The following is a 23,586-nucleotide window of genomic DNA, read 5'->3' on the forward strand; positions in this document are numbered from 1 at the left end:
GTGCTTTCTGCCCCCATCTGACAGGTGCCAGGCACCTTCAGAGCTGGCCGAGGAGGAAGGACGTGGGGAAGGAATGGCAACCTGCTCTTGGCCATTCCCACTTTGCAGGGCCACAAGCAAAAGCAAAACTCTCCTAAGGAGGGAGACTCCCAAGGCACCGAGGAGCCTGTCCAGGGGTATTCTGAGCTTGTGCTTGTGTTGCCGCGAAGGAACAAATCTAAACCAGCTCGTTATATTAGACTTGGTCCTACAGGCTGAAGAACTCATCTGAGCCTGCTCTTTGTGGCTGAGGGACACAAGGGGACACCCTGATGATTTCCCCAGTGTGTGGCAGTAAGATATGAGCTTGCTTTAGCTGCACTCAGAGCTGCGAGAGGATGCGTCTTACAAGCCACAGGTTTTCACCTAGCAATTCCTCCACCAAGCTGGGGAACAGGCGGCTGCTAAAAGCACGGGCTTTCCGTGGAGAATGAGGTCATGGAGAACTCAGGGTACGCAGCCTGGACTCCCTGCTGTGTCCACACTCAGGACAGACCATGCCAAACCCTCACCCTTGTCCTGGTCCGCTGGGTCCCCAGTCTTGGGCTTTGCTTGATCATCCTGCAGCCCCTTCTGGTCCTGAGAGTACTCCAGCACCTCTGGGGGCAGCTTCTCACCCGGGCCACGCAGAGGCAGCAACAAGGTGTTGCGGCTGTCGTAGTCTTTCAGCATGCGCAGGACCTGTGCGTGGAGGGACGAGAAACCACATACAGGAGGGGTTTCTTGACCACACGAACACACTGCCCAGCCAACCAGTCTTCTCCCTCATGCCTTCCTCCCAGCACGGACTACCCAAGCACCCCCCTCGGCCTGGCAGCAGGGCTGGCTGCCCCTCAAGTGCCACCAGGCTGTGCCCTGGGGACTGCCTCCATCTCCCTGGCGCAAGCCCGGGAATGCCACCACAGCACTGTGAAGCTACGGCAGCACGCACACGGGGACCAGACCTTCCCGCTCACCTGCTCCTCCTCAAGGTACTGCTGGTCAAACTCCAGCGAGTAAAACTCGATGGGAAACTCGCACGGGTTCTTCACCACCACTGTCCCCTCCGCCCCATGGCTGTATGGCAGCACCGGTCCCAGCTCAAGCACTGGGGGGCTGAACTCCAGCTGCGGCTCCAGACCTTGTCCCGAGACCTGCAGCTGGAAGTGCTGGCTGCTCTGGCAAATGTTAATCTTCAGCCTCCTTCTGTAGGACTTCTGAAAAGAGAGAAGCACAGAAAGGTCCTGCGCTAAGTCCCAGGTGACAAGGGCCTGGAATTCAACCCTTGCCCCAAGGTCAGCGGTGTCATCGGTACCTCTAAGGTGAATGGAAAACAGGTATTTAATTATAGCAGAGGCTGCAGCACCTGCATGCTGGCTCCAGGTAACTGGGATGGATCCTGGGTGAGGTGTAACTGGCTGTTTGGTGTCAGATCTGAAACAGTCTGCCACACGTTTTCACCCAGTCACGAGGGAGCGCAGCGCTCATGAGAAAGGTCCTCGGGGTTACGCTGCCCAGACACAGCTGTGGCACTGCTGCATCAGGCAAACACCAGCCACGCAAGAGGCAGATGAGCTCTCGCTGGCTAGAAATAAGGGTCATCTTCTCTGCTCAGCGTTTGGCTCTGGCCAAAGCCCAACACAAGCTGGCTGCATCCCTACTAGCAATTATACCGTCCCTGGGACTGTTCCCAGGCATGGAAGCACTTGTGTCCATGCTGTCACACACTGCCAGCTTCCAAGTCACTGTGGCCACATGCAAACTGCCTTTGGGAATGCTCCATCGCTTAAGCTGACTCCCAGACCATGTGGGAACACGCAGGCAGGTTGGGCCAGAGCCACAGAGACTGCTGGCAGTGTACCGCTACAGGTGACAGTCCCGCCGTGCCCAGGAAGGTGTCTGGCGGCTGTTTTGTCTGCTGGTACCGGCAGCAGGATTAGCCCAGGTTGGCCCTTCCAGGGTTGTCCCCCGCGAGCATGCCAGCTGCTCTGCGCCGGGGCGTTGCAGCCTGCAGATATGCCCACACGAGGTGGAAGGTGAGGGGAGACAGGTGGATCTCCTCCATGTGCCGAGAGGGAGCCACACCGCCGAGCCTGGATGCTCCCTGTGCAACTCCCCGTGGGGATTCCAAAGTGCTTCTCAGAAGTGCGCGCTACAGGGGAAACTGGGGCACAGTGGGTACGGGGCTGGCAGAAAGCTCCATGCGGAGGCCAGACCTCATCCCCTGCGCTGGGCTCTCATTTCCACACTGCCCTGCCAGACCTCCGCGGGGTGACACCTGCCAATCTCACCTCTTCCACGGGTGAAAACCTGACTCGCATGTTGCATCGCTGTCCGGGAGCGAGGGTTCCGGCCGAGGGCAGTGCCTCAAAGACACGGGGCTTGGCTTCCAACTCCTGCAGCAGCTTCCGACGCATGCTCGCTGACAAGCATTTGTCCACCTGGGCACAGAAACCAGGCGTGTGAGGTGACCTTTGTGGGGACAGACTCTTGGTTCCTGCCGTGCTCTGAGATACTGCCACGGTGCGAAGAGCACCCACGTCCAAACCAGACGTGGCCACCATAACCTGGTGGCACCATAAACGGGAGCAAAGATGTGTAGGCAGGGCAGGCAGATGGGGAGGCACTGTCCTCAGAGGAGGAGGAATGGGTGAAGATGGCAGAGAAGTGAAGCATCAGCTAACGAACAGGTCCAGGCGAAGCAGCCTTGCCCCGTACCCTCAGAAGCTTCCTCAGCCGAGCTGTAGCCCAAGCGCCCCGGCAGCCACGGGGGCAGAAAGGGCAAGAGAGGCAAAGAAAACCCAACCAAGAAGTTACGTGTCACACCTTGTCTGTGCTTTACCTTAACAGGCTCGTGCACGGTGACGAACCATTGACAGGGGACCTGGAGCTGATTGTGGAGCTGGACAGTTTCTTCCCGGCACTGCCCACACTGGACAGCGGAGAACTCCAGCCTGTCCCTGGAGAGGCAGAGGGACGGCACAGTCACGTCGGCACGGAGGCGGACATGGAACGTGGGGCCACCTGCTACCTAGTGAAGGACAGAACATCCAGCTGAGAGACCAGGTGACATCTGCTGCTGTGTCCAGCCTGCTGCCTGCCCCAAAAGGTGGTACCTTGATGGGCAGGAGCACGTCCACCTCTCCCAGTGGCAGGTTGGCGCTTTGTGGGTCAAAGCGCACTCTGAAGGTCTTAGTCTTGCAGCAGGGCAGGCACTTCACATGGTCCAGATCCACACTGAAACCTTGAACAGATGAAAATAAAGCAGCTGAGATACATCTCATGTCGCTTGTGTGTCACAAGCACGTTAAGGCCACGCAGGTGTCCTGGCTGGCAGCTCTGCGAAAGACCCCCTTGTATCCCCGGAGAAGCCTGCTGCTCTTTCTCCCTTGTCACCGCCCAAGGAGAAAGCGTTTTCACAGCCAGAATCCAAGGTCCACATGGTAAAAATGAAACCCATCAGGCTGAGCTTCAGCAATTCCTTCCTTGGGCATCTCAGGGAAGGATGCACAGACCTCCCCGAAGGAGAATTTCCAACGAAGATTCCCCCATGCTGCGGTGTTCCCTGGACAACAACTTAGAGAAGACACCTGACCACCCCTCAGACACAGCAAGTCACCGTTTGATGGGACACAGCCTTGCCTCAGGGCCTGTCGTGGAAGCCTGTTTTGATACACCAGAGGATCTCACAGGCTCTTTTCTCAATAAAGGCTCAACTGAAGGGCTATGACATCATGAAGTCTAAACAAAGCACTTCCAAACCACAAAGGGTCCCGTCCGTTTGCAACACGAGCCCACAGAGAGCACAAAACCTCGGCTGTCACTCATGGTAGCCAAGAGCAGAAGATGATGAGAGGTGACCAAGGTGATCAGCCCACCTAGTCCCTGAAATGAGGTGTCAGGGCAGTCCCAGGCAGACCAGGTCTCTGGGCACTGCTGGCCAGGAGAATTCAGGCTCTAAAGCACCGAGCAGGGGGCAGCCAGGAAGAAAAAAGCTGTACAAACAGGCACGCAACACGCCCCCACACACCCAGTGACTTAAGCTCATCTGTCAAGCCCACGGGAAGTCCCTCCAGCACTGGTTACCTGTGCCACACAAGGCACGTCTATCAGCGAGGAAGGACACAGGCAACCGCCCGGGGTTGGTGATCTTCACAAGGTGCGTGCGGACGGTACCAGGAATGACACAGCCAAAGTCCAGGATGTACTCAGGCAGCTGAACTCTGAAAGGAAGAGAGACATTCCTTAAACCACAGCCCGGCTACATCTCCAGGTGGACAGAAGACACAAATAAAGTGGGTATTTGCTGCTGTAAAAACCCAGCTCAAGCCTGTGAAAGCCAAGGCCTGACCACCTGGTAGTAACACTTCGGTAAGTCATGGAGGGTGCAGGTCCTAGGTTTTATCAGCTACCATTGGGACCTCAACACAAAATTGTGTTGAACTGGTCGCAGCTCCTCGGCTACAAAGAGCCACTGTGGCTAAGTCCACCAGACCTCCACTGGCCTCAGTGGAACTGCTAACCTGGTGTACAGCCCAAGCCTGAAATCGCTTCAGGACCTTGCAATGAGATTTGCCTGCACAGGCAATCTTCCCCGCTCTGCAGCCAGGTCTGTCCCCAGAGCAGCCCCGGGAAAGGCAGGAATCGGCACCGACAGCGTTCAAGGGCAGCTCCTTCTCCAGAGCAATCCCACTCGGGAAAGCGCATAAGTGGTCTGTTTTGCAGAGCATTTTCTTCCTGAACTGGAGCCTACCGTGCCCCTGCCTCATCAGGAAGGAGCAGAGGGAAGGACCAAGTCACCCAGGCAAGCCCTATGGTCCCACCAGCATCTACAACCCCTGCTTTAGGGTTTCTCAGACCGTGCGATTCCCTGCTGGCTTTGCTTAGCGTGGCCTGTTAGTTGGAACAAAGATGCCAGCTTTGAGTTGCCTCTTTCAGAGCTGGTCAGCAGGGACGGTGTCTGTGCTGTCTGGAGGGGCTGGATGGTCTGCACTGGACCCCCTCAGCACTAAGAGCAGAACCCAGCATCTGTGGGGAGCTGAGCACCCCAGGGTGGCACTATGAAGTGAGGACACTCGGCTGCTCACAAGGAGCACGTCAAAGCTACCAGGGTCAGACCCTTTCTGCAGTGCCCAGCTACTGCCAGCTCTGCAGACACCAGGAGCTCTCGGGAGCAGGGGTGCACTGCTGGGTGTCACCCTCGGGGCACCTGGAGTCTCTACTAACTTGAGAAGCCTCCGACGAGCACGCTGGTCAAAGGCCGCTTCCTCTGGGGGACCGGAGCTGAGAGCTTTCTGCTGCTCCAGGGCATGTTCCTCTATCAGCAACTGCTCCACCTGCAGCTGCAGCTGCGTGTCCCACTGAGGCAAGGAAAGAGAGCGGCTGGTTAGCAAAGGTCCTGCCCAAGGCACAGGCTTGTCTCTGAGAGAGGATCCCACCCTGATCTTGTTGAGAGGGGCGATGGAGTCCCTCTGCCTCGCTGCTCAGCGTCTGTGACACCTCCTGCTCCCTTAGTCAAGACCTGATCTCAAGGGAAACAGACTCCAGCACCTTCGCCTGCCCAGTCACTGTCATAAAAGCTGATCTGGCCAGACAAACAGACAGGCAGGCCAGGAACCTTCCAGAGCTCCGAGTATTTGCCTGCCCCCAACCAGTGCCAGAGCAGCTTGGACAGCAGCTCTCTTGGAAAGGGAGCCACAAGAAAGCTGATGCCTCTTGGAGATGACCGCTGACAGCACAGCCCCAGGGCGCAGTCAGGCTGCTGCTGGTAAGCTGGGTCGTGAGCAACAAACCCCTCAGACACGACCCGCAGCTCCTTCAAAGTGCCGGGAACTCAGTCACTTGAGCACGGCCTTCAGGAGCTCTCCCTGAGGCAGTCGGGGAGCTGGTGCATCTGCTGGAGGGACAACAGCCAGAGCTGGGCAGCCCCTGGGGCAGCGCTGAGCTGACACATGCTCGTGGCCAGGTGCGGGCAGGGAGGTCCCAAGTGCCAGCAGGGCCCCAGGAAGCCTGCTGCGGGGTGCCCAGGGCTCGAGTGACACAGGGGCAGGGTGGCACATGCCAAATGGGGCTTCTCACTGCGGTGTCCGCGTCGTCCCTGGGTGGCTCCGCGGCTGCAGCCTCCCCCAGAGCAACTGCTTCAGCTCTCTGGCTGTCCTTTGCCATCTTCTCTTTGGCCTCTTTGAGGACCTTCTCGTATTTTGCATTTCCTGGAGGAAGAAGCGATCCACAAATAGAAGCGTGGACGCCGTGCCAATCCCACTTAAGCTGGGAAGCCCCACTCCCCTGATGCTGGCCTCTCCCAGAAACAAACTCCTTGAGCAATCTATGGGAAGTGGATGCTGCTGCTCCTCTCTGAATCCTGACGTTCACTACCACCCACCTTCCCCCCTACAGAGGAGCATCCCATCCCCTGCAACGCGATGGCAAATCCAACCCTGCCAACATCCCTGCCAGCCCGCGTTACAGCTTCCCCAAGCTTTTCTGCCCAGCCGCCACCTTCCCAGGCCTCCGACAGATATGCTGGCAAGCTCTGCAGCGTGGTTCCTGGGGCAAAGCCCACATGGGCTCACCTGCTAGAGACCCAGGAAGCAACCCGAGGGTTGAGTGTTGCTCTGACAGCCCTGAAACCTCCAGGCTCGGTGGGGGTGGGGGTGAGCTGCCCTGTGGGCATATGGCATGGGGAAAAAGCCAGGGGACCTTCCCGCGGAGCAGAGAGGCAGTGCTCACCGCTGATGTTCCTGGGCAGGTCCAAGCAGATCCTGGGAAGGGTCCCTTCTCCTCTCAGGGTGATGCTTGCTGGTTCCAGGTGACCCACTTGAATCTGCAAAGCCCTGCAGAAGACTCCAGGCACTCCTGGCAGGTAACAGACTTTGAGCACTTGCTCCTTGCCAGGTCCAATGTAACCCTGCAGGGCATGGGAGACAAGAGAGGGAATGCACCAAAGAGCGTTTGGTGGGGGGACGGCTCAGGCGATAGGCACACTGAGAAGAGAAAACAGCTTCTCCTATGGAAGAAAACGTCAGACAACACGGCCTTCTAGCTTTCTCGTATCCTAAAAGCTCGAGCCTCCTACACCAGGGTGCAGTATGTCCTTCAGAGGGCTCGTAAGGCTGCATTCCCACAGCACAGACCGCCCTTTGCTCAGCGGGAGCGCAGCTCTGCTGCTCACAGTGCTTACCCTCTGCTAGCAAGAGCCAGACTGAATAAAGAAAAGCTCTTTTACCAGCTGCTGCGGAAGACGAGCTAAGGCCCATGCCCTCAGCAGGGCCAGCAGCTCCTCACACTGCACGTCAGCGGTTGCCAGGCTGCTGCTGAAGGGCCTGACTCATTCATCATCCCAACCAAACATCTCCTGCCTGCGTGGTTACACCAGGGGTGCGTGAGCCCATCCAGACTCACAGCGACCTGCAAACATACATCTCTGGAAATGCAGGAGCAGACCAGGACAAATTCTAGGGAAGAAGGTGTTGCTGGGAAGGACATCTCCTCCCTGGGCTTCCAGAAAGGCTCTCCAAGCCTCAGGCTGGGCTCACACCAGCCACATTGAGAGCACATGGAAGCAGACAGCAGCATGGCTCTGGGTGACCGGGCACAGACGCAGATGCCTTTGGCTCGCCCTCTGCACGCTGGGCTGGACCCTCGGCTCCCCGCTCCCCTGCACGCTGCAGGGGAAGCCGCTGAGCGGGACAGCTCCTGCCACTTGGTCCCCTGAGCCCGTACTCCAGCGCACAGCACAGCTGCAGCAAAGGTGAGCCCTGCCAAGCTGCCAGCACCCACGCTGCTGCTGCAGCAGCTGGCTGCACGGGTCCAAGCAGAGCTGCGTCTTCGGAAGCCCGCGGGAAGAGGGCATCAGTGTGTCATCCCTTGTAGGAGACGGGCATGAAAACAATGTGAAAGCCATTTGGCTTCCTCTTCCCCTTGCAAAAGGGACAAAGATAGGAACGCTGCTTCAGCTCAAAGACATCCACGCGGGACTAAGAAGCTGGGGCGCTGGGATGCTGCAAACTCCTCTCCTGGCTGTTCCAGCCCCGATCCACCCTGACCCCCTCGCTGCCCCACAAAACTGCTGCAAAGCAGCAAAGCTGGAGGAGGGACCAATACAAGGGCTGCTAAAATTTCTGGCAAAGCAGCTTCATGCCCAGGCAAGACAGTATTTCAGCCCTGCTTAGTGCTGGCAGGGGGCAGGTGGGGTTTCTTACAGGCAGGGACAGGGAGTACGTCCTGCTTGACCACACAACCTGGGGAAGGTGACCCTCACAAGAGCCTGCACCGTCTGGCTCCAGTGTCGGCACAACCACAGAGCTCAGCACTCGGGGTCCAAAGAGCTACCGAAGCCCTCGTGCCTCCCGCCGGCGGCTGCTGCAGGATGCCAGAGCCACCCACCAGCAAAGGCCATGAAGGGGCTCTAGTAGGACCGCGCTTGCTCGACCTTCTCTGCCACCCAGCAGCAGTTGCTTACAGCCCTGGCTCTCCGTGCCGGTTTTGTGGCTCTGTCTTCCTTTTCTTTTTTTCCACTCGCCCCACCACCTTTTTTCCCTATAACCCTCTCCTGGGCAGCCTGGCCAGGGTGAATCACTTGTGCTACTCACCGTGCTGGGCACGGCCAGGGGCACGCCGAGCGGAGGGCTGTCCGCAGCGGCTGCGCTGGAGCCGAGCACCACGTAGGTGAATCCCACCTTCCCTCTGTTCTGCAGGGTGACCTCCGCTTCCTTGACTTTGTTAAACAGCTGGAGAGAAGACAGAGGAGCGGGAAGTTACAGACGCAGGTCTGCTGCTGGGAGTCTCCTTCCCTTTTCCCTGGCTTGAAAGCACATGAACACAGCGCAGAAGCAGGGAGCACAGGGGAGGTACAGGCACTGCGGTGTCCTGGGTTAACCTGGGCGACCCCCAGCCACAGGGTACCCCTTAGCCCTACGCAGGAACACTATCGACGGCAGCACGTAGAGGTGCAGTAATAAATAAACCAGGGGATACAAGCCCTCTGCTCTTTAAGGTGTCACCTAACAGCCAGCTGAAACAAAAGAGGAGGCATCGAGGCATTTCAGAATAAGAGGCACCTGCATACAAGTATTTGCAAGCAAAACAGAAGCAAAAGTAGAGACAGACAGGGCAACAGCCAAACAGGGCCAACAGCTGGAAGGGTCTGTGGGGATTTTAACTGAAAAGAAGTGCCAATTGTTCTGGGACATTCTCTCCAGCTGCAGTGACTGGAAGCCCAAGTTAACTTCCTCCCCAGTTTATTTTGTTGATTAATCAAGAGCATTAAAAGAAAGCATCTCCTTGGACCTCAGGCTTTAGGAACGGATGGGCGGATGAGGGTCCTGGGGACATGTCCCTTTGGAGATCACCACAGGGTCCTTGCCTGTCCCGGGAGGCAGCGCTCGTTACCTTGAAGAGGAGGAAATCCCAACTATTGGGGGGTAGAGATGGCCATTAAAAAACAACTCTGATGCAGAACGTATCACCCAAAGGCAGTACTTCCAAGCGACAGAGCCAACAGAGTAGCTGGGAAGGGAAGAGCGCCCTAGACCTAGGTGGGCAGCAACGCGCCGGCGACAGTTCCAAGACAAGGACCTCTGCCAAGAGAAGCGTGCGGTACCTGCAGCCCGCAGTCGATCTCCGTCACGTCAAGGAAGTAGTTGATGAGCGAAGCCTCCCCACTCAGCGCAATCTCGTAGGTCGGGCCTCCCTCCACACTGCACAGCGCCGTGACACGGGCAGCAATGTTTGTGCGGCCAACGAAGGTGAAGGTGACGCGCTGGCTCTTGCCCGGCGGCAGCACGCCGTACAGTGGCAGGACATCAAAAACCTGGAGGCAGGGGAGGAGAGATGGAGATGTCGAGCGTGGAAATTGATGCAGTAGAGCAGCCGTGGCTTGGAGCAAAGTACAGATGTGGCTGGAGGGGCCTCTTCATCACAGGCGAGATCACCCTAATCTCATTCTGCATCCATTCCACTTACCGGTGGGAGAGACCCTGGGAAAAATCTTCTCCCATACTAATTAATGTATTAATACACTAAATTAATTTGGGATGTCTCCTGGCAGCAAGACATTCTCTCAGCTGAAGAACTTGCCTTTAAAAACACTTTTTACTGCCTTCAGAAAAACACAAGACTTGGAGATGAGAGCCCTTGGAGCTGGGGGTGGACTCCAGCCCAGCTCGTCTAACTCCTGACACTTTTCACTCTCTCTCCGACCCGCACACTGCTCTCGCAAAAGCTACTGCAAAAATTTCCTACCGAGCACCTGATGAGTAACAAGACGAATAACACCCTCCACAGGCGCTGCACAGGCAGGACCCTCGGTCAGCCCTACATGGCCGGTTGCTTCAGCAGCGCTGCGCAACGTGCTGGGAGGGATGCGAGGCCACTCCGTGAGCAGCATCGAGGGCCACCAGTGGCAGCGGGGGCTACGTAACTGCTTGCCACGCTGGGAGCCCAGCGGGGAAGTGAGACAGATGCCCACTTACCTCCTCCGGTCCCGAGGGGAGGGGCTCCACCTCCACAAACCGCATCCTTTCCTGGGTCCTCACTGGCCTCCGACTTTCCAGCTCCACAGCAGCGGACGGCAGCAGCTGGAAAACAAGCACCATGGGCTACAGGAGGCAGCTGGCTGGGCTGAGGGGGATCACTGTGCTGCAGGCTCCACCGCCTCATCGAGCCAAGAGCAGCTAAGATGGGACACAGGCACACACCAAGTACGGGGACGCCTGTGCCATTAGCCGAGTGTGGGTCCAAGACCCGTGCAGATGAGACACGAGGTGCAGGTGGAGCCCGTGTCACACCGGCAGGCGGGCTCGGACCCACCGGCTTGCACGAGGAAGCGGGGTGCTCCCAGCACCCTGTCCTGGCAGGGACCTCGAGGGAACGTTGCACCCTCATGCCACCCCAGCTTTGCTCACTCCTGCCCAAGAAACGCACCAAACACCCCACCCCTGGACAGCTCAGGTTCTCCATGACAATAATAGGAATGCAGCTGCAAGCGAGAAGTGTCAAAAATGGGAAATAAGGACTTCAGAAGTCCTTGGCACAGCTGTCCCATTTCAGGTGGTGCTTAGCTTTCCCCTTGTGCACTCATCAGTGCTGGAGGGCTGAGGATCGCCATTTCTCTCGAATAACACCATCCTGAAAAAGGTAGCTGAGATGTTTTTCTGTCTTGCAGCAGCTGAGGGCTGGTGTTTAACCTCAGAGGTGCATCCTTTAAACGGAACCTCGTCCCTGGGCTTCTGACCCCTATTTATAAGCAAGGGCTTTGTGATTGCTCTTGAAGTTTAAGAATACCTGCTGCTTCGGTAACATGAAGGAGGGCTTTGCGCTGGGGCTCTGACATGGGCAGGGTATGTACAGCACATCCTCAGACCTAACCAGAGGCTACATCTCTCCAAGGAGATAAAGCACTGGGGAGGGCTGAGCCTTCTCACATCTCAGTGCTCTTTCTGTTGTCTCCACATCTTCCAGCCTGCAAAGCTTTGCCAAGGGCATATTCCCAAAGACGCTAACCCACATCTTTCCCAGGCTTATGGTCTCCCACCTCCCCAGGAAGGCTACATGGGCATTGCCTTGATACAGTGACACAAGCAGAAGACAACGCTGCAACCCAGATGTATCCTTTGAAGCAATTTTGGATCCTACCTAGCCATATCCCCTTGAATTTCCCTGCTTTATCTGTGTATACATGGCAACAAAGCAGGGCACAAAAATGATTTCATGCTTCTATCTGAAAACATTCAGCCGCGCTATTCTTTATGCCTACCGGGTATCCTTTTTCCTGATTCAGAAAACACGTGCAGAGCTACAACATTAAAACCACTGATATTTAGATGTCAGCAGGTGCGACCCCCCTCCTTGAACTTAACACCAACTCCGGCACTTTCAGAACCTCCTGTGCTCTCCTATATCCTTTTTTATTGCCCCAGGAGCAGCCTCTGTCCCACGTGATGCAAAAGGCGCCATCAGCTCCCACTAGCACCGAGGCCAAGCTCCAAAGCACCGAGGCTCACCAGGAAGGTCAGCAGACCAAAGGCTGTTTTCCATACGAAGAGGAAAAGACAGCAACTTTGTCAAGTCTCCATTTATAAAAAGGCAGCTCTGTGGCCATCGCTGCAATACCAGGGCTCGGGCGAAGGCAGAGACGTGACAACGGGTGGCTCTAGCTGGGGCTGAGAAGGTGGCACATGGAGACCAGTACTGGGCAGGGCTTGACACGAGGAAGGAACCTCCACATCACGGTGCAGGTAAAACCCCTCCTTTCACAGTGCAAAAAAAACCCAACCAAAAAACCCCAACCTCACCATAGGTCAGGAGGACCTGAATGGGCTTCTCCAAACAACACTACCCTACTTGTCCCTCCCCATAAGCCCCGTGTCCAGCTGCTGGCCCTGCTGCCCAGCCCACTCTCAAGGCACATGGCAGCAGGGCAGCAAAAAAGGGACGCTGGCACCAGCACGGCTTTTTGGTGGCAAGCTGGGGGAGGCAACGCAAAACAGTGAGTGTACAAGAAAATCTACCTTTGCTTCCAGGGAGTCCTCTGCATCTGCTGGCTCTTGGGCAGGATCCCCCACTGCTCCCAGGGCTTCAGCTGGCTCCTCTACGCATCCATCAGTGACACTGCTCTCTGCAGATGCCGAGTGCTCCGAGCAGGCTCCCTCCTCCTTTGGTGGCTGGGGTTTGATGAAAGGTTTAGGTGCTGGAGGGCTGAACCTGGAAGAAACCGTAACTTCAATCATGAAGCTGCAGCAGGAGGGAGGAAGACCTGGAGAAGCAGTTCTTTGGCAGGACGTGGCCCCTGGGTGGGCACTGGTGCCGCCAGCCCAGGAATGGATCCGACCTGGCAGCTCCAGAACCAGGATGCAGCAGGTCAATGCTGGGGGCTGCCCAGGGACAACGCCGGTCCAGCAGTGGCAACTGCTTGCAATGAGGAACTGCAGATATCAGAGGTGAACACCTTGCAGGGAGACAAAAGGACAAACTGCACAAAAAGGTGGGACTGAGACACAAAGGGGCAGATCTGGATGGTGATGAGCCAGCACAGACCCAGTGCCGCAAGGAGGTTTTCAGCTCTTCTAGGTATTCACCCTGAATTTTCCCCTGGGCGGTTACGCACAGCTGCGGGTCAGGACCAGCAGTGGCGATGGCAGGAGCAGGGACGGAGCCCGCCGCCTGCTGTGCCTGAACCCCGACGGAGCCGGCACGAGCCCAGCACGGGACGCCTTCGCACACGCAAGGAACACGGGAAGACACGTCAAGCGGCTCCAGGCAGACTCACAATTAAACAGCCCATTGATCCCCGATGAGCACCAAAGCAGCCGCGATTAGTGCTTTGGGGAAGGAAACGCTGGTCATTTTTAATCAATCTATTCCAATCGCGACACCGAGATTCAGCTCCCTGCTGTGCCGCAGGTACTCCCTGGCTGCAAAACAGCAGCTCGAACCGCACCTCGCGCCAAAAAGGCTGCAGCTCTGCTGAAACGAGCTTCTAACCGGTGTGGCACGTCCTGATGCCATCATTACCTCCCCAGCATTTTCTAAACACAAACTGTTGGAGGACAAATTTGACAAACGGTTCAGCAAAGCAGTTCAACCGCTCGTTTTGCAAACAGAGCCGAGTTTATCCTTTGAGCAACAGCAGCCAGTAAAAAGCGTATGGGTTAACGTTTTCAGAATTCCCAAATGACTCCAACTATGGTCCCTGTATGAAATTGCAGCAGGTGCTCACAGTAGCTCTGCTTGGATTTCCAACGCCACGTGGAGGGACGCGCTCGGGCCATGCCTACCTGCCGCTGTTCCTATTCGTAAACGTTCCCCCCGCAGTCAAACACGGCACATTTTTTACAGCTGGGAATTCAGTGCCTTGAACCACGGGCTCCAAACAAAGATTTGTCTTTAGTATCTAAGGCTGGTTTTCGTTTCTGGATTACAGGCTCTGCTCTTCACAACATGGAAGAGATCCCGCCTGACTTGCCCTCCCTACAGCGACATGCAAGAACACGGCTTCGCCCAGGTGAGCCCCTGACAGCCCTCCCTCCGCCTGCTGCTGGGACGCCACGGGGACCCCGAGCAACAGCTCGGCACCATCCGTGGGGAAGAACAAACCAGGGCTGGAGGGGATGAAGGCGCTCGCTCAGCCCTGCAGCGCATCGCCCACCTACGGTCCCACCCACGCAACCTCTGCTCCTCTCAGCCCAGGCACCCGGGTGCATGTTGGGGGGCCCTGATGGGCGACCAAACTGCCCGACACCTCCAGCGGCCGCTGACTTGGGCAGCTCCGTAAGGATGAGATAAATCCAGCTCAGCTGGGACAGTGGTGCTTTTGGGCAGCCTGCAGCTGCACGCTACCTTTCCCTGGTGGCAGGGGAGATGCCCACAGTGTCGGGCCACCAAGAGGAGCACCTCAACACCCTCCAGCCACGCACCAGCCCACGCACCCATTGGGCGCCTGGGTCCGGCCGTCATCGCGGCAGCTGTCCCAGAACCGCTCGCTACGATGCACATGGTGAGGAAATGAAACCGCAGCTCTTAGAGTGGCTCGTGATAAATAATGCGGCTTAGTAACAGCTCCCGAGGAGAGGGAAACCCCCAAGATGGAAAAGCCATAATCATTTATTAAGGTACCTCTAGTTCTACAGAATGGTTTGAGGCAACTTCACCAGACCGTGGTGCCTAGACAACAACAGTATTTTTCCCTCTAAAGTAGAAGCCCTCCGGGACCCAGTGCTGGGAGATGATGTGATTAGCAAGTCCTGCTGCAGAGAAGCGTGAAGCAGCACAGCCAGGGACTCTTTCCAGTGGGGGAAAGTCAAAAAGAACAACAATGAGCATCACATGAAAAGGAAGGGAGTGAGGAACCCGAGATGTCAACAGAAAGCTGACCCCAAGGACACGACATCTTCCTGGCACTGAAGGAAAGGGGGTTGGTCCTGGGAAAGAAGGGCAAGATGATGAGATGTTCGGCATCAGCCCAGGCTTGAGGTAACCCTTTCTCAGAATCGGGACCTTCTGGGCAGCCTCCAGCACTTTCAGAGCAAGGCTGTGAACGCAGGGATGAAGGCAAGGAGCAGAGAGCGGCTCCTCCACCTGCAGAAGGCACCAGCCCCAAAGCAGAGGGGCCAAAGGGCTGCGGAAGTGCCTCCACCAGCACGCTGGAGCGGAGATGAGGAGCCTCCTGACATAAGCAGGTCAGCCTGGGGCTGGAGGGGCTGACAGCAAGGTGTTAAACCCCCTGCGTCCATCTCACCCAACCTGACCACCCGTCAGATGAGACAAAATGGATCCAGGTATTAACAGGGGGGATTCAATGGCAGCACAGGCACACTGACAGCAGGGAGAGAAGAGTCCTTCCTGCTAGGGCCAGGACAGCCTTGTGCCACCCACCATCCAAACCGCTGAGACATTAGGAAAAAAAATCATCTCAGCCTGTCTCTTGGTTTCTGAGCCTCCTAAGGACACAGCTTCACACCACTCCCCACACCCACCTCCCAAAATAGAGGAGCCAGAAATCACACCGCTTCTGCAAACCGCACGTGAAGATTCAGGCAGGATGACGTGACCTTGCCAGCTCAGGCTGTGCGAGAGCCACCACCAGCAGGACAGACACCCCAGAATGGTGATCGGAAGGCCCGAGGTCCCTGCAGGTCCTGCCAGCACCAAGGACACGTGCCAGGAGCCACCACCCCTTTGCATTAAATGCAGGAGTTTTAACAGCGCTGAGGCTGCTGCCCTGGTGCGTGGCACCCACACGCCCAGCATCCTTGCCCAGGCCCCCAGGAACCACACGCTGGTGCATCCCTTAGGCACAGCCGCAGTACTGGGGGAAAACAAGCCCCCCAACAAAGCCCCAGCTCTGTCACAGGGCAAAGCACCAGAGACCATGCGCCCCTGAGGCATCTAAACAGGCTTATGGACCCCGACGATGCACTTTGATTTGTCCTGCAGGCCAACAGACGCAGATTGAAAAGGGACTTTGGAACAAGCAAGACAGCTCAAGGGTGTTTGAAACTGAAAACAAAACAATGTGATACAGAAGTAAACTCAAAACCTGCCCAGTGCACCCTGTGGGAACACGCGGCTTGAGCTGGGCCACCTGGCCAGCAGCTGGGGAAGGTGGTGGTGATGGTCTGCCCTCGCCAAGAGCAAACTCGAAACTGCATTTTGTCCCAATGCCCCGATGCCTATTTCTTTGCTAGGATAAATTCCTCTGCTGAGCTAAGATTTGTGCATTTACTGAACCACCCGTTGACATTCAGACCAGGCAGCGCGGAGACAGAGAAGCAACATCATTGCAGTGAGATCCGACACCTCCAACTGTCACTGTGCGCGCCCTGGAAATGACTAACCGCACAGCAATGGCTGGACTGTGTTGCTGATACGATTGCTCAAAGTAGCAGCAGTGACTAAAGAGTAAGGAGGAAAAAATGGGTTGAGCAATTAGAAGAAACAAAAAAACCAAACCCACTTTAAGCACAAATAGTCTTGTCCAGGCAGAGAAACAACATTTTTCTCTCCTGGCCAAAATAAATGTGTGTGTCTGATTGATGCTGGGAGTCTCTGGCAATCAGCTCCAGCAAGGTTAGAAGTGTGGACGCTTCAATTCTATCGATCTCGCCTTCACGAGACCTGATGTTTGATTCCCTCGATGTCAGACCGAGTTAGTTTGATCTGATAATTTAGAATAGCAACAGTGCTTAATGTAGACCAGAAATAATATCTGACATGCTGCCCTTCTGCTGGGCTCTTAATGAGCAATCTGAGGTGTTAATAGCCTGGAGACCATCTTCATTTCCAGCCCTGACATGGAGAATCACATGGTGTCTGCCGAGGGACCCAGAGCGAGCACATTACTGCTTAATTAACATGCAGAGCAGAAAAGGGAGCTGTCCTAACGTCCACAGCACTAACGAGCCAGCAAAGGGGCTATGCCAAACCCTCTGGAGCAGGGGCTGCTATCCTGCCAGATGCTCAGGACCCTCAGCTGCTACCAACTCAGAGCTGGGTGACTCAGCGTCTGCCGGAAGAACCTGCAGGCTCAGGTCCAGCAAAGCCAACTTAAGTGGAGATGGGGGAATTAAAAGCTGAAAACTGATTCAGCAGTCACATTTCCAAAACCCTAAAAAAAAAAAAAAAAAAAAAAAAGAGTCGATACAAACAGGCAACTGGCCAATAAGTGGCCCCAGAGGAAATTCATTCCACACAGGCTTTGCTCCAATGTGTGTGTTTCTCTGTTATCATAAAATATATGCATTGTTCTATCATCAACGTTAGATTTTTCCCTTAGCTTGTAATTAAACCCTAATCTAATTTACCAGGAGATGACAGGGGCTTCCGAGCAAAGCTTACAGCCCTGTTACTCTTTCCCTGTCCACCTCCTTGCACCTGCTTTTGCAGACTTTCCCCTGCATTTTAGGGTCTGTTCTTGAAGGCGCCGCGCATGAAGGGCCACACCAGACTGGCCGTTACCTGGTAAGACCCCGCTGTGAACGGGCTACCCCAGTGTCCACAGCTTCTCCCCCAGCCCTCCTCACCGCCATAGCTAATGCCAGTGCCCAGTCTCCTCTAAGCCAAATTCCAACTCCCTAAACAAAACTGTTTATTTATGATCTCTGTTATTTGCAATAGCAGCACTTCAATGCGCAGTGGTTAACTTTGCTCGGTTTCCCAGGGCATTATGGAAAAACCAGTTGCTACTGTCATTAAAACCGCCCAGACTAGGCTTCTGTACTACGCAGAGAGGCCACAGCGGGAGGAACTGCTAGAAATGTGTTTATAGATGTGCTGCAGCACCACTGCAAGAGTGCTCTTGGGCTTGGAAACCACTGACCAGGGCTGGATGCCCTGCCTCCCAAGGATGCTCAGACAAGCGCTCCCACCGACACCTGCAGCTGGACCTACAGCCCCAGCAGAACCTGCCGTTTTGGCGAAAAATGCTGAATCAACTGCACATCGCATTCACAAAACAGCTAACAGACAAAAACTCCCTTCTCCAGGGTGGTGTTTGCCTCAGGCCACCAGGGTCTGCGAGCACAGCTCTCCACAGCAGCTTTCCTTCCCGGGGAACCAGTACGGGGGCTACAGCAAAGCAGCAGCAAGGGACCGGGGCAGCAGCAGGTCCTTCTGGTGGCAGCGCCTATGTAGGCTCTTAGGATGAAATGACAACGTACAGGGTCGGCAGGGATGGAAAACCGGTGATGTTACCGTCCACGTGCCTAAGCGTGGCTTTGTAGCTCCAGAGGCACAGCAGGACTCCAGGGTATGGGCTAAGCAAAAAGCGTTAGTAGTGTCATACAGCCCCAGCTTGGCTGGAGAACAGGGTCTCCCCCCCAGCGTCCAGCCGGCGGAGATCACCTTTTCCCTGAGCATCTAGCCTGACCACGGCTGGCAGGTGTTATTCCCACCAGGGAGAGCTGACAGCTGCTTGCCAGATCCCAGGCAAACAGCCTGGGTCTTCGCCAGGTACAGACAGGACACTAGGAAGAAGAGCTTCAAGGAGAGGGCAACGGTGCACATACCTCAGCTGGCTCGCGTGGCCGCCCGTCAGGAACGACCAGTGGTACCAGACGAGAAGCGGGCTGCAGTTGGTCATCTCAATGTAACGCTCCACCTCAGTGTCATTCAAGATGCACCCAAAGTCCACGGCCATAGTCTGGAACTGGAGATTGGGGAAGAAGACTTCTCCCCGAACAGTGACCTGCTCCTCGCGAGGATGCTCGAGCAGCTGTATCTTCAGAGCCTTCTCTGCCACCCAGCTATGCAGATGCTCCTCGTGAGCAGGGTTAAATCCGATGGAGAAATGACGTTCCTCCCCTACCTCCAGCTTCATTGGCTGCAAGGAGATTAAAAAGATCAAACACCAGCGTAATGAAGTCCAAGGCTGGATAGCATGGAACATGTCAATGTCTTAAAGCATGACCTCAGCGTGGGCTTCTCAGCCCACCCTGCACGTTCTTTACAGCGAGTGCCTGACTGCAAGCACCACGCTCTCCTCAGACTATTGCAGGCTCACGTTTCTGTGCTTTGCATCGATACCAGGGGGAAATAAATATTGTCCTACTGAATTCTGGACCCACAGAGGCTCTGTGCTAAACACACAGACGAACCAGCACTCCGGCAAGCCAGGGCTGCTGCCCTGACTCCAGCGAAACTCCTTTATCCTCACAGCACAAGTGCACCGGCACGGCAGCCTCAGCCTCGCAGGGGCCAGTCACCGGCACGGCACAGGAACGGTGCCCGCACCTCCACCAGCACGTGTCCAGCACAGCCCACGTCCAGCACCTTCCACCACCGACAGGGCAGGTGCCAGGCGATAGCGGGAGGAGCATCCTCAGCCTTCCCGAAGGCAGAGCTGCCCTCACAGAGAGCAAGCTGCTCTTGAGGTTGGCTGAGGATGGCTGCTGCAAGTCCCAGGAGATACCTTTACTCCATGGCTTGCCCAGCCCTAGGTGCCTGCTCCCTTCTCCTCATGGCTTTGAGCCACGAAGTATCTTCCCGACTCGGGTATTTTTGTTTCTTCCAGCAGCTCACTTCAGATCTGATTGAGTTGGGGCCAGGCTACTGCTGACTCTGCAGAAGACACTGCCAGAGGACTTCCCAACACAAACGCACCGCCACATCCCTCCTCCTCAAAGCCCACCGCGGGAAGGTCCTGCTCACCTGGACATCTGCAGGGAGGGGCTGCTGGGCCGCATCACAGACTCTGAAGGGTTGATCTAAGGCCAGGACGACGCTCAGCGGCAGGGAGGACATGTTTTTTAAAGAAAGAGGCTTATGCTGTAGGCTGAGGACGTCACTGGGTAGCTACAGAAAGAGGAGACAAGAAGAAAACAACCTGAAGTGGCCACGCACCTCCCTTCCCTTCCGACGCATTTCAGAGTTTTCAACCCCAAAATTGCACACATCTCTTAGTCACTGTCTGTATTAGTTTCTACCCTTCTACAAGGTTTTTCTTTCAGAACGTCAGGTGCTTTTCACGTTTAGAAACCAGAGGCATCCCCCAGGGGGCAGGGAAACAGTCTCACATACAGACGAGGGAACAGCACCTTGAGAGGAGGCAGCTGCTTGACCAAGGTCAAAAGCAGAAAGTGAACCCAGAGCGCTTGTCTCCAGTTTACCCTCTCTTGGGCAGAATGGCACAAGACGATTTTCACCCCCAGTCATTTCCTACAGCCTTAGTGGCTCCAGGAGCCTCACAAAAGCAGGGATGCTAGTCAGAAGAGAAAAGCAAGCAGGATTTGGCCTGGAGCAGAGAGCCTGCAGTAGCCTAAGGTGAGCTTGGAACATTTACACGCACAAACAGCCAGCTAGAAACCTCAACGGTGTGGTTGCAACGTGTGTCCTGCTGTCCCTGCTCCAGTGACAAAGTGTCTGTAGCCTCACAGTTAAGCTCAGCCTAAGCTATTTCTTTCTGTTTATGCATCGCTCTGGCCTTCCTGCAGGGTTCACATCAACTAGGCAGTGGCTGGGAAACTAGTTCTGGATGTATCGATATCCAACAGCTGCAGCGTCATAGCACTCGATAAACTAGAGCACAGGGCATCAAGCAGAACACAGGCAGACATCAGGAACAGCTGAAAAGCTTCTCATTAAGTGTGAACCACCCGCTCACAGGATTTTGTGCTTCTCTGGAAGCCTGGGAACCAGAGGAGAGGCCTGAAAATACAGAAACTAAATAATGAACCATCTTCTCTGTTTCAGACACCGCGTGGGAGAGGGAAAGATGATGGAGGAGTCAGGACCCAGAGACTAAAGGGCTCCTGTTTTGCATCGGTGTTGTCATCACTGCAGCTGAGGGATGACTGCAGGTCCTTTGAAGGAGGTGAGGCTGAGGGAAACGCAAAGAGCCAGCATCCATGCCAAGAGCAGGGAAGGCAGAGAGACAAAAGATGACAGTTTTCCTTCACCAGCCTGAGGAATTGGCAGGAAGCTCCATTCTTCTCAGCTTCCCTGCAGGATCGGTGTTCAGACATCCCCATGCCTTGGAGGAGCCTCAAAAACCTCCCTTCATCTTGACTACACAAATGCGTGTCTCTCTGCAAGTGGCTACGATCCCCCCTCAGCACAGCAGCTGCAATCTCAGCGTTACTTCGCTGAAGTCAGAAAACCATCTCATCGCTAAGAACATCCTCACTTACTTCACAAAGCACCTCAGGAAGGGCGAGGAGGGGTTTAGCATCGCTCAGCTGCAGCGATCGGCTCTCCCCCCGGCAGCCCCAGCGCACAAGGCGGCTGTGCAACGGCCACGCTGCGCTCGCGGGTCCCACTGCCTCACCTGTGCCCTTGGCGCAGCAGCTCCATCCTGCCTCCACCTCGAGAAGGGCAGAGCTGTGACTGTCCCCGACCCCAGGGCAGCAAAATCACCATCTCGGCGGTAGAACCATCTCGTGGTAACGGCCAAAGCTTGCTCTGGCTCGAATCGATAGCTGAAGCCCCGTGGACTTGGGGAAGCGGTTTAACCGTCCCCATCCCCCCCGTGTTTAACAGGCACGCACACCCTGCAGGCTTTCGGCCATCAGCCACGCTCTTCAATGCCAGGATGCAATCCTGAGACTTACCTTCTCCACCCGGAATGCGATTTCTCTGGTAGACACTTGCAGAACGGGATCAACGAACTCACACGTGACGTCCATCTGCATTATCTGTGCCTTCCCCGCCTTGCTCCCCACCACGGCGTGACACAGCAGCCGCTCCTTCACCACCTGCATGCAAGAGTCACGCGTCACCCAAGCAGGTGCTGGCAGGGCATCCACAAAACACGCTGCAGTTGCTAGCCACCCAACCACGGACCCTATTCCTGCCGCAACTTACAGCCACTGCCCTCCTCAATAGCCCCCTCCTCTTGTTATGCTGCATCCTGTTTATGAGGGCACTCAGCTAGGTGAGCGATCAAGCCTTCTGCAAGCTGCCACTGAGGCAACCCTTGCAAGCACCTTTCAGATCATTAGGAACAGCAGGAGCTTCCTGAAGATTCATTCCACATTTGCTTAAAGGCCTGGGCCCAGCGGTCCCAGAGCCAAGGAACGTACACCAGGGTTAGCTGGCAGCTCCTCTGCAGAGTGGGATTTCCCCTGGCCTGGAAAGAAGGGCCCGGGGGGGAGAACACCCCGTGACCCTGCTGAGCTGCCACCCAAGGGTGCTGCCAGACCCGGCTGCCCTTGGGACACCAAGGCTGGCTGAGAGTCTGGGGTGAGCTGGTATGGAAATACCGACAACAAGTCAAGCTGTCAATTATAACGGTCCCTGGGAACACTTTCCCACGTGGATGAACGTCACTCTGACCATCAGGGCTGGCACGCACTGTTTTTCTCCTCCAGGACTCAGCGCTAGACAAGCCTCTGCCCATGTTTGTCTGCAGAGGAAAAATGATGCTGCTCTCGGACTCTCCCTCTCTTCACAGGTTTAGTGCTTGGGTTTTTTTAACTCACTCTTTTCACCACATCTATGACCTCACATGTTTTCATTTATTTACAGCCTCTGCTCCTAGCCTAAGTGTAACTTATTTTCTCCGCCCTTCCTTTCTGCCTCAGCACATGACACCCTGTAACCTGCCCTCTGCTTCTGAAGCAGCAACATTCCCTTCAGCCAGCATTTTGGTACCAGCGAGCTGGGTTTATGGTGACTATGGAAACACTGATGGTGGCCAGCAAGGAAAGCAGCCGGTGCTGCCATGGTAACTTGTGGCATTAAAACAGTTTCTGGAAAGCGCTTGCTCCTTTTCCCAAGGCAAATGTCAAGGGGTCGGAAGAAGCCCCAGCGGAGGTGACCTGGTGGGGAGGGCGCAGCCCTCGTGGGGCAACTCACCTGGGGAGTGCTGGAGGAGCCTTCCAGCACCATCTCCACAGTCTTGCCCGGCATCAGCTCTGTCCTCAGCGGTTGAAGCTTAAACACAGGGAAGGCAGGTTTGGGGGTCTGGAAGGAATCTGTGCCCTTGGTGTTACTGACGGCACGGAGACGGTCACGATGGCTGAACATGGGGAAGCCTTCTGTTGACCAACACAGCTGGTGGGTGCGTCGTCCTCTGTTTGTCACCTTGAAATGGTAACAGCAGCGATCAAAGCTAGAAGAAGAGATGGAAAACGTTATGGGGGCTGCTATTTCCCAGCGGTCACCCAGCTTCAGCACCCCAATGGCGTTATCTGACCGCACGCTCAGCAATAAAACCACCTCTGAAAAGGCTGACCTAGCTCGAAGCTTCAGCCAAAGCCAGACCCCGGCTGGCCCTAAGTTCAGCAGCCAGCAGCTGGTCAGTTTGTGTACAGCAAGGAAAAGCTTCGCAAAGATCCGTCACCTCAGGTACTCGTGAGCAGAGCATCACCCTTTGGTGCTCAGCACTCAGAGGGTTTTCCCAAGGTGCGTCCTGCAGGTCTCCCTGCACCAGGCACGAAGCTGGTCTGACCTGGCTGCAGGTGGGTGGACGAGCAGCTCTGCTGCCATTTCACCTGCTCCTGGGGAGCTGCTGCCTCAGGTGGCTTCCTCTGAAGATGCTACTGGGGAGCTGGCAGGGTGCAGAGACTCATCTGGAGATCTGGGCACCAGTTATCCCACCGCCGGGGCCCATCTTACCCCCCCCCTCACTCCCCC

General features: G+C 55.9%; 1 protein-coding gene across 1 annotated transcript in view; it reads right to left on the reverse strand.

The window, feature by feature from the left end:
* LOC308057311 (hydrocephalus-inducing protein homolog) overlaps positions 1-23,274 on the reverse strand; it is a gene marked incomplete at its 5' end in the record, with an annotated part of 45,922 nt that extends 22,648 nt beyond the window's left edge. The window contains 17 exons of the mRNA XM_080411446.1: positions 552-720; positions 996-1,235; positions 2,310-2,459; positions 2,678-3,049; positions 3,135-3,262; positions 4,105-4,241; positions 5,245-5,378; positions 6,097-6,227; positions 6,748-6,925; positions 8,610-8,747; positions 9,620-9,829; positions 10,491-10,595; positions 12,528-12,950; positions 18,407-18,835; positions 19,663-19,806; positions 21,561-21,704; positions 22,807-23,274. Coding sequence (XP_080267572.1) covers positions 552-720; positions 996-1,235; positions 2,310-2,459; positions 2,678-3,049; positions 3,135-3,262; positions 4,105-4,241; positions 5,245-5,378; positions 6,097-6,227; positions 6,748-6,925; positions 8,610-8,747; positions 9,620-9,829; positions 10,491-10,595; positions 12,528-12,950; positions 18,407-18,835; positions 19,663-19,806; positions 21,561-21,704; positions 22,807-23,274 — 3,700 coding nt within the window. The remainder of the gene's footprint in view (positions 1-551; positions 721-995; positions 1,236-2,309; positions 2,460-2,677; positions 3,050-3,134; positions 3,263-4,104; positions 4,242-5,244; positions 5,379-6,096; positions 6,228-6,747; positions 6,926-8,609; positions 8,748-9,619; positions 9,830-10,490; positions 10,596-12,527; positions 12,951-18,406; positions 18,836-19,662; positions 19,807-21,560; positions 21,705-22,806) is intronic.
* Between the last annotated feature and the right edge of the window lie 312 nt (positions 23,275-23,586).

This window comes from Falco punctatus (genome assembly GCF_963210335.1).
Source record: "Falco punctatus genome assembly, contig: scaffold_133, whole genome shotgun sequence".
Classification (NCBI taxonomy): Eukaryota; Metazoa; Chordata; class Aves; order Falconiformes; family Falconidae; genus Falco; species Falco punctatus.